Source organism: Cyprinodon variegatus, unplaced genomic scaffold (genome assembly GCF_000732505.1).
Source record: "Cyprinodon variegatus isolate N-32 unplaced genomic scaffold, C_variegatus-1.0 Scaffold74, whole genome shotgun sequence".
In the NCBI taxonomy this organism is placed as follows: Eukaryota; Metazoa; Chordata; class Actinopteri; order Cyprinodontiformes; family Cyprinodontidae; genus Cyprinodon; species Cyprinodon variegatus.
Genome location: NW_015150527.1, coordinates 334345 through 343304, shown reverse-complemented (window position 1 = coordinate 343304; position 8960 = coordinate 334345). Strand labels below are relative to the sequence as shown.

The following is an 8960-nucleotide window of genomic DNA, read 5'->3' as shown; positions in this document are numbered from 1 at the left end:
TAGAGTGAAGGGCGACATTTTGAAGGCAGATTAACAGAATTCTAGCTGACATACAGGTGTTCAAATACTTATTTGCAGCTGTATCATACAAATAAATAAGAAAAAAATATATATATTGTGATTTCTTGATGCCTTTTTTTGATGATGTCTCTCACAGTGGACATGCACCAACAATGACAATTTCAGACCCCTCCATGATTTCTAAGTGGGATAACTTGCAACATAGCAGGGTGTTCAAATACTTTCCTCACTGTTTCTGTCCCTCATAACTTTGAGACGCAGGTTACACATCCAGTTAAACGCTTAAACAAGATGTCCTTTCAATGTGTCAGAGTCTATTTACCTCCAAACAGCCTAGCAGGGCTTTATTAGCTTTCTGTGACTATCTTCTCACATTTCTCACACACTTTATTACAGGTAGCCTCTAAAAGAGAGACTTATTTTCTAAGCAGACAAAAATGAGAACGTGATCTAAAGTACTCAGAGGATGCCTTGCTTTAGAAATATATGAGTCCTTGACATTTACATCAAGACTGGTACAAAATGTTGTTTTCTCTGGTAGAGTGGCCGACAACCACTTAATGAGCTGAAGTGTAGCAGAAATTGAGACTTGATTGAAATCACAACATATTGCACAAACACACTGGAGTGTTGTGTCTGTAACCTAGCAAACACTGAGACATCACCCACCTCGTCAAAAGCTGATGTTTAAGCATAAATTATTGCCAAAATAACACTGTCATTGACAGTATCTGTTGCCCCCAAGCACTGCTAATCCATCTCCTTTCCTTTTGTTCGCTTTTTTTTAAATATTTCTCTCATATGGTTAAAAAGCCCTGCAGAAAGAGGCTGGCGTAGGGAATGTCATCCTGCAGTGATGTATGCTTAGACTTTATCCAGCTCATTTCCAAAAGATTTCATATTTCCCATGATAATCGATGGAAAAGATGGCTTGAATTTCTTCCTTCATTTTTCCTCTCATTCTCTGCATCCTTTTACACTCATCTGGGATTCAAAGATGTAGCTGAAGTTTTATTTCAGTTTTTAAAATGATGATAAAAAGCTCTCAGATATAGAGGAGGACTAGTTATTATTTTAATTTGCCATAACAATTATTCCAAAATAAAAAGATGTAAGAAGAATAAATCTTCCAGCTGCACAGTATCCACCACCCGTCTTTATTTTCCTAAAAGCAATCTTTGTTCCATAAAAACAAAATTCCAGTCTTTAAAAAATAATATATCAGAAAGAGACATTTTAAGATATCATGTCCAGAAATCATGCATATTTCAGAAATCATAGAAATCGTGCTCACATTATTGAAAAAAAATCTCAGCCATTTGTTTTTTTTTTTTTCCTTTTCTCTCAACAGAAAGGAACTGCAGCATTGTACTTTGTCTATTCCGCCATGGAGGAGGAGATAGAGAAGAATAAAGATCACCCTTATATCGCCCCCATCTATTTTCCAACTGAGCTGCACCGTCAAGAGGCCCTGGCCCGAGACCTGGAATATTTTTATGGAGAGGACTGGGAAAGCCAAGTAAAAAAAAAAAAATAACAGTTTTAACACAGTTACTCTGCTGACATGGATTAGCTTCTATTCAGGTTTTCCCTTTTTTGTTTACTTTTTTTTTAACCCTCTCAGGCTCAAATTAAGTTGTAGTTGCAGGAAAAATCTGATATTTTGGGAAAATTATCATATGGGGTAGTAATATACAATTCAGACTTTTTTTTGAGAGAGATGTTCACATGCAATGAATTCTGGGATGTTGCAGATTTTCAACATTGGCCCGGAGTGGTAAATTAACAATGAAGACTGAATCTGATATGAACATTAACTTAATTTGAACATCACAAACAAAAATTAACAAAACAAAATTCGAAAAAAAAAATGTTCTCTCACAAAATTAGACAACTTTTTCTCAAACTTTTTCTCCACCGACATCTCAAAACCTTTTGAAAAGGCCGTTTCTGTTAAACTGTTGCTCAAAATATAGGCAAACTAGTAGGTAACTGTTTGGGCACACGTTGCGAATCCACAACATTGAAATCGAGATGCCTCTGGTGAAAAACCCGAGGAGATCAAATCTACTAATTGGCATGTGTCATATCTATACACATTCATGATTCATCTTATGTACTATTGATTTCAAAATGATGGAAATTTTTGTGATACTTATATGAAATTGGTGCTTAGAAAATTCGTTTCAGTGACACCAAGGACTCAGCCATTTTGAATGTTAGTCAGCAGTGCTATCTGGTGAGCTGGACAGAAACTGTTTGTTGCAAATGCACAAATAAGTCCTTCTTTTGTACTTCTGAGGAACAAAAGCTCTTAAAATATGGATGTGGAGTAATTAGCTAAGTAGCATTTAGCTGTTGCAAATCTGCAACATCTGCCTGGAGAGGGTTAAGTGTTTTATATCAAAATTTTAACTTTGACTACTAATTTGATATTGCTCTGAATTTGGAAAAGGACATATGTCTTTAATACTAATTTATGTCATCAGGAAGCTTTGTTACAGATAAAATGCTAATTTGTAATGGCTGCATTTTCTCTGGCAGATCAGTCTCTCTGCAGGCACCAAGCCGTATGTGGACCGAATCCACGAGGTGGGAGAGAAGGACCCTGTGCTGTTAGTAGCCCACTCCTATACCCGCTACATGGGGGATCTCTCAGGTGGACAGATTCTCAAAAAAGTGGCCCAAAGGGCTCTGAAGCTGCCAACAACAGGGGAGGGTCTAAACTTCTACCAGTTTGAAGGAATTACCAGCCACAGGGGCTTTAAGCAGTTGTACCGAAGCAGGATGAATGAGCTGGAGATGGACATGGAGACCAAACAAAGGATTGTGGACGAGTCCAATCGGGCCTTTGCATTCAACATGATGGTGGGTAAGCATGAAGGATAAAAGCAAACAGAAGTTTGAAGCTGACATGGGGATGTTGCTACTCGGAACAGGTCTTCTCAGAGCTGGAAGAAGTCGGCAAATCTGTCAAAGAGGAAGGACAGGAGGGGCACTTTGGACATGGTCATGGAGAGTTCTTTCAAGAAGATGATATCAACAAATGCCCATACTATGCTACTAAAATGGGTAAGATATCGCTGTGGCCCTTTAGTATTCCTACCCAAAATATTTCTCCTGCACAAGTAGTCTCCCACACTCTTTTTGTGGTACAATATGTCAGTGATTAGGGATTTATAGCACCTAAAGTTATCTTAGTTTCTATTCCACTTCAACTTATTTTGTGATGCTGAAGGGAATAACTTAAATTTAGGGATTTCTACATGATAGAGTAGCAGAGAACAGAGTTTAGTTGTTAGGAAAATCAAAACATAGCAAAAAAAAACGACAACTTAATTCTGATTTTTACGAATGAGAAACTTAAATTTGCTGTGATTTTTTTTTTTTTTAGGCCTGCAACTGCAACTAAAGATTATTTGGCAAATCATTTTATCTGTTGATTATTTTTTGTATTAATCGATTAATAATCAGATAGCCAAAGATTCCTCAAAGAAGACTTTTTATTAAATTAAACCAGGTGAAACTCAAACTTTTCCACTTGAGGAGTTCTAGATAGAGCATTTTCACAGAGACATCTTAATTTTTTTATCTTAAATTCAAAATTTAATACATCTTTTTAACTATCTTGGCATAATTACTGCTCTAAGTGGGTTCCTCTGTCAGCTACAGAAATGTTTAAGAGTCTCTATACTCTAGTTAGTGATTAATCAATTACTAAATTAGTTGATGATTATTTCAATACTTGATAAATCACGATTAATCTGATTAATTGTTTCAGCCCTAGATTTTTTAATGTAGCCTGGAGAAGTCACTAAATTGACAGATTTAGTCTGTGTGTGTGTTTTAGAAGGGTTTAAAAACAGTCCAGAAGAGTAAAGGGGGTGATTTCAATAATCTGGAAGTTTTAGAAAAAAATAAATGGGTATGTGAAACATCTGTATCTCCAGATTGTATTTTCTATCTCGTATTCTAAATGTTGTGATTTCATCCTTTTATGCTCCATCTGGGGCTGATCAGTGACACAGTGGGTAGAAGAAGAAGGTTCCGGCTTTGATTCCCGGCCCGGGGTCTTTTTGCATAGAGTTTGCATGTTCTCCCTGCATGCGTGGGTTCTCCCCGGGTACTCTGACTTCCTCCTACAGTCCAAAAACACGACTGTTAGGTTAATTGGCTTCTCTAAATTCTCGTTAGGCGTGACCGTGTGTGTGAATGGTTGTTTGTCTCTGTGTTGCCCTGCGATGGACTGGCCACCTGTCCAGGGTGGACCCCGCCTCTCGCCCGTAGACAGCTGGAGATAGGCACCAGCACCCCTCGCGACCCCAGCAGGGATAGGCGTGATTGAAAAAAATTTATTGGAGGCTCCATCTTTCCTTTGTGTCCTTCCTTCTCTGTATCTCCTTGTTTCCTATCTTTTCTTCATTCCTTTCTTGCTGCCCACACCTCATCTTTGCCAGTTTTTATTGTTTCCCTCCTTCATCTTTGCACTATTACTTCTTTTCCTTCATGCCTTTCGTCCATTTCATTCCTCAGTCCATCCCTGACTTGTGTTGTTTTTAGTCTTTTTTTTTTTTTTAATGACTGGATTTTATCCCCTTCCTTCCTTGTGTAATAACCACATTCCTTATCTTTGTTTTCTTTTCTTGTGTCCTTCCTTTCCCTCCTTTACCCTGTCTCCTTTGCTCATGGCATACCTCTCAAAAGTCTTTCTTTGTTTTTGTCATTCCTCTTGTTTCTTTGACTATATATATAGTCTTGTTTGCTTGTTTGGGTTTTTCCAGGTTCCCAATTTAAGGATTGTGACTAGAAATCTTTTTACTATTTAAAATGACCAAATATTATATTGTAATATATTGCTATTGTAAAGTAAGTACCAATCTCTATCAATTGTTTTTAATCCTATGCAATGTGGATGAGCTCTAATGTTTAACTCCATTTTAAGGATTTCTTGGAATTAGATGCCAGTGATGCCCTTTTTTGTTGCTTAGTGGAGAAAATTGTGTACTGAATCATTTTTTTTCTTATGCACTTTATTTAACATGTGATCTGATATCTATGTCTAAACTTTTCCCTCTCCTTTCTGCAGCTATCAGTGGGAATCCCTCCTATGCGCTCCAGTTAGCCAAGATGTTTGTGGGTCATCTGCCCTGTCAGGTCGCTCTAGCTGCCTGGGTTGCGCTCTTTGCTGGCTTTACAGCCTGGTACCTTCTGTGAGCTTGTAAAATGATTGTCACTCCACACATTTACCCTTCTTAGTTTGACTTGATAACCTTGCATATAATGCACTCTTATTGACCTGTAGCATTTAATTGTACCGTTTTATGGGTGTGTTGGACCTATTTTTTGCTGAGTGAATGAGTTTTTCCTTTCAGGAAAATAAAGCTTTCTAATTTTGCACTTTGCATTTGTGTCACCTCCATGATGCTTAGGATGCTGCATTCTGTCGACATTCGGTGAAGAAAAACCTTTTCATGGAGAGAAAATTGAAAAGCTTAAACTTGTGCCATGTAATTCGCTATTTAATCTAAATTGGCTCATGGATAGTGTTTATTGAATTGAAAAATGTGTTTGCATGTTTTGAACAGTAAAATGGTTAAATCTTACCGCAATGGGTTCTGGGTTGTTGTTTTTTTTTTTTATGAACGAAAACACTCAGATGTTCTGCTTATTTGTCTTTAGAATGTTAGAATAGAAAAAATAAAATAATAAAAAAAAAAATTAAAAAATATAATTTAAAGCTTGAGCACAGACACAAATGAGTATGGCTAAACTTAATTCATACTTTTTGGATTCACAGCGGGAGCAAATCAAGTTCCTTCCTTTATTAGCTGATATAAAAATTGCATACCTGAGAAAATTTAAGATTGACTTATATATATTAGATATGTCTGCATTTATATCTCAAGTTGGATAATTGATATAAAACTAAGACACTTGTAGATTTTCTTTAACAAACAGGTGTCTACTTGTCTACACATGTCTACGCTTAACTGCTTTTTAGTTAGTTATTCAAAAGAAAGCCCCAAATTTTCTATTTATTTATTGTTGACATCTTTTTCTGATCCTCTTGAGTACATTACTCTTTAGAAACGCCAGGGGGCGCCATTTGTCAGGATCCAACAATAACCTCCCCCAAAAAAAATATTTTTGAGTTGTCAACCAGAATGCTATGTGGAAATTCCCCCACTGTCCAACACCAACCTTTGAAGTATATCATGAATTTCAGCTTGAGATAAAAAATAAAACAAATGAGAGTCTGTACATGCATGTTTGCAAGCTTGAGCTTAATTAAAAAGGCAGGTTGTGTTGGTGCAAATATGCTTATTTTATTTCACAGCAATTAAGGAAGTTAGAGCCCATTCCCTCTTACCAATTGTCACAATTATACAGAGGGTGAACTCCCTTCAAATATCCTGCAAATCATGGCTGACATTTCAACATAGCTTTATTACACACACATTTTGTAATCAAGATTGCGATTTGATATATTGTGCAACCTTAACGGAATCAACCAACCTACTTTCTTTTTGTTAACTGTCATTTATCATTCATTCAGCCACAATAAATGCAGGACAACTTTGCTGCAGCTTTGTTGCTATTACGATAAAAGGAACCCACCTAGTTTATTAGACACTGTGGAAAACAAAATCTCTGAAACTACCAACAAAAAATGACTTTACAATTTCATTTTAATAACTTACAATGCCAACAAAATACATCTTTTTTTTTTATTGCATCTTTGCAATCTTTGCCAAGTCAGTATTTTCTGTGATATAACTGTCTTGTAATTATTTTAAACTTCCAAAGACCTTTTCAAAGCCTTCTTTATCCACCACCCGTCCAAAATGAGTTGAGAAATAAAAGGTGTCTGGACTGCTGTATCTCTTTAGTTTCAGTATAGCCTCAGTTGCAGAGTCTCCAGTGTCACCTATGGTCATAACGTCTGACACCTGCAGGTAGATGTCTTGGCGCTTGCCCCAGAATGTGAGGTGAGAAACTTTAAGCGTAGTCTGGGACGGATCCAGGTACATCATTCCCACAACTCTCCTAAAAACGTGACTGGCCGCATAGAGCATGACGCCAGCGAATAGTGCAATCCCAGATGAGTAGCCAACTAGAAAGAAGGAAACATGTCCTTGGAAGTAGAGGACGTACACTGAGGGCAAGAGCACCATAGTGATTGCCGTCTGAATCAGCTTCAGCCTGGATATAGCTCTGAGGAGCTTAATGTGTGGCAGGGTGTAAATCATAGAGTATTTCTGCGTGGACAAGTCCGAGTATCTGACCAGGGTGGTGACTTTCGGTGTGATGGTTTCACAACGACTCCTAAAGATTGAGGTGTGAGCTGAACGATGCTGAAAACAGGCTGAGAGAAGAGATGATCTTCTGGTGCAGAACAGAACCTGAGGAGTCAACCTGCTGAGAGATACTGGCCTGATCTGTGGAGAAGGAAGAAAAAGACTTTCTGAGAAAAAGCAGTGCAATCATCTACTACTGATAGATGAGCTGCAGAGAAATGTTTAGGAAGACAATTAGACGGCTTTAATGTTTGTAAGTTTCATCTAGTTAGGCTTTCAGGACCATTTGGGTTGTTTATTAGCTAATACAGCTTTGTATCTGAATGTAACTTTAGAAATCTAAGTTGGAGCTGTTAACAGCAGGTTTTACTCAGCTGTGAAAATACCCAATTTAAAGCAGATACTTATAAATACAGTACTCCACAGGGAAACAGTTAGCAGTGGTTAACTACAAATTTTTACTACCAACCAGATTCTGTAAAGATTTAAAAATCTCTACAGAATCTGGTTGCAGAATTCACAATTACCAACACAAAAGTAACTCACAAGATATCTGGACAAAAAATTTCAGCTAAAACTAAGAGAATCACAAGATAAATATTAGACATTTATTTGGGTTTAAAAAAAAAAAAGGCAGACTGACAGTACAAATTTTAATAGTTTACAGGGCTGCCAACTTTTCACCAAACATTGGGGTTAGATTTTGAAATAGTTTGGACAGGAAATCCTGCCAAAGGTTAGATGAGGATGGGTGCAGCTATAGGTTGGAGGTTTTCAGAGGATTTAACTGTAACAAAGTTGCAAAATGTGGAATTTTTATAGCACATTAAATATTACTGAATAACAATAGGTGATCTGTAGCTATGTGGAACATTTTACTCACAATATACATTATTTTCTACATCTTTAGAGAATTGAAGTAAAGCAGAATGGGCCCAACTAAAATACTTGCATCTTAAATATACTTTAAACTAAGAATTTCACAACTTTGTTCATTAATTATTCCCTGCAGTTCAAGTAAATTAAACAATAGGGAACTAATAAGCTATTACTGGATTACTGGCACTGATACAGGAACCAGTGCAAACCTATGCAAAATTCACTGTGTATGAATATTTGGTGATAGGCTAAGGATTAAAAAGCTTTATTCATTATGTTATTAGTTACAATCAATCTTACAATTGACAAAAACTCACCATGACAGGAGACAGCACTTCCCTGGATGTTTCAGTTTTGAAGGTGTGATGGAAATTAAGTTTTTAAACATATTCAATGGACTAAAATAAAGATAAATGAATATGATCAGTAATAATAACAGAAGAGCATCCCTGTGGTTTCTTCTCTATGAATCCTGGATAACTGAGCTGTTCTGCACATCCTCTCTGAATGTAGTTGGTCTTTTCTTGAGTGGCTGATCTTATGAAAAATAAAATGCAATTTGTTCTGTTTCTTTTTATGGACCTTTCTATGGGTTTGAGAGGCAAACCTGGAAGCTTTAACAATTAAAATATTAGTGTTGGTTTAATTATTCCTAAATGCCAAGTGGATATTATTAAACTACACTGAGCAATAATTATTTAACTTGTGAGCAAAACATGGACTAAAACTGAGACTAAAAAAAGCAGCAGGTAAAGAGAAAAG

General features: G+C 36.7%; 2 protein-coding genes across 2 annotated transcripts in view; one reads left to right on the top strand and one right to left on the bottom strand.

Moving 5' to 3' along the window:
• Positions 1-1376: 1376 nt before the first annotated feature.
• On the top strand, positions 1377-5593 carry LOC107083418 (heme oxygenase 2-like). Its single transcript, XM_015372617.1, has 4 exons — positions 1377-1540; positions 2566-2889; positions 2961-3093; positions 5108-5593. The coding sequence occupies exons 1-4, from the start codon at positions 1409-1411 to the stop codon at positions 5233-5235; spliced, it is 717 nt and encodes a 238-aa protein (XP_015228103.1). The 5' UTR covers positions 1377-1408; the 3' UTR covers positions 5236-5593.
• A 1208-nt stretch (positions 5594-6801) lies between these two features.
• tmem186 (transmembrane protein 186) overlaps positions 6802-8960 on the bottom strand; it is a 2720-nt gene continuing 561 nt past the window's right edge. The window contains exon 2 of the mRNA XM_015372607.1: positions 6802-7460. Coding sequence (XP_015228093.1) covers positions 6810-7460 — 651 coding nt within the window. The 3' untranslated portion in view covers positions 6802-6809. The remainder of the gene's footprint in view (positions 7461-8960) is intronic.

What these genes read in the sequence shown, in the direction of transcription:
- LOC107083418 (XM_015372617.1), top strand. Translation starts at nt 1,409, where the DNA reads ATGGAGGAGGAGATAGAGAAGAATAAAGATCACCCTTATATCGCCCCC. An exon ending in GAGAGGACTGGGAAAGCCAA is followed by an intron (nt 1,541 to 2,565) that starts GTAAAAAAAAAA and finishes TTTCTCTGGCAG; the next exon opens with ATCAGTCTCTCTGCAGGCAC. An exon ending in CCTTTGCATTCAACATGATG is followed by an intron (nt 2,890 to 2,960) that starts GTGGGTAAGCAT and finishes TACTCGGAACAG; the next exon opens with GTCTTCTCAGAGCTGGAAGA.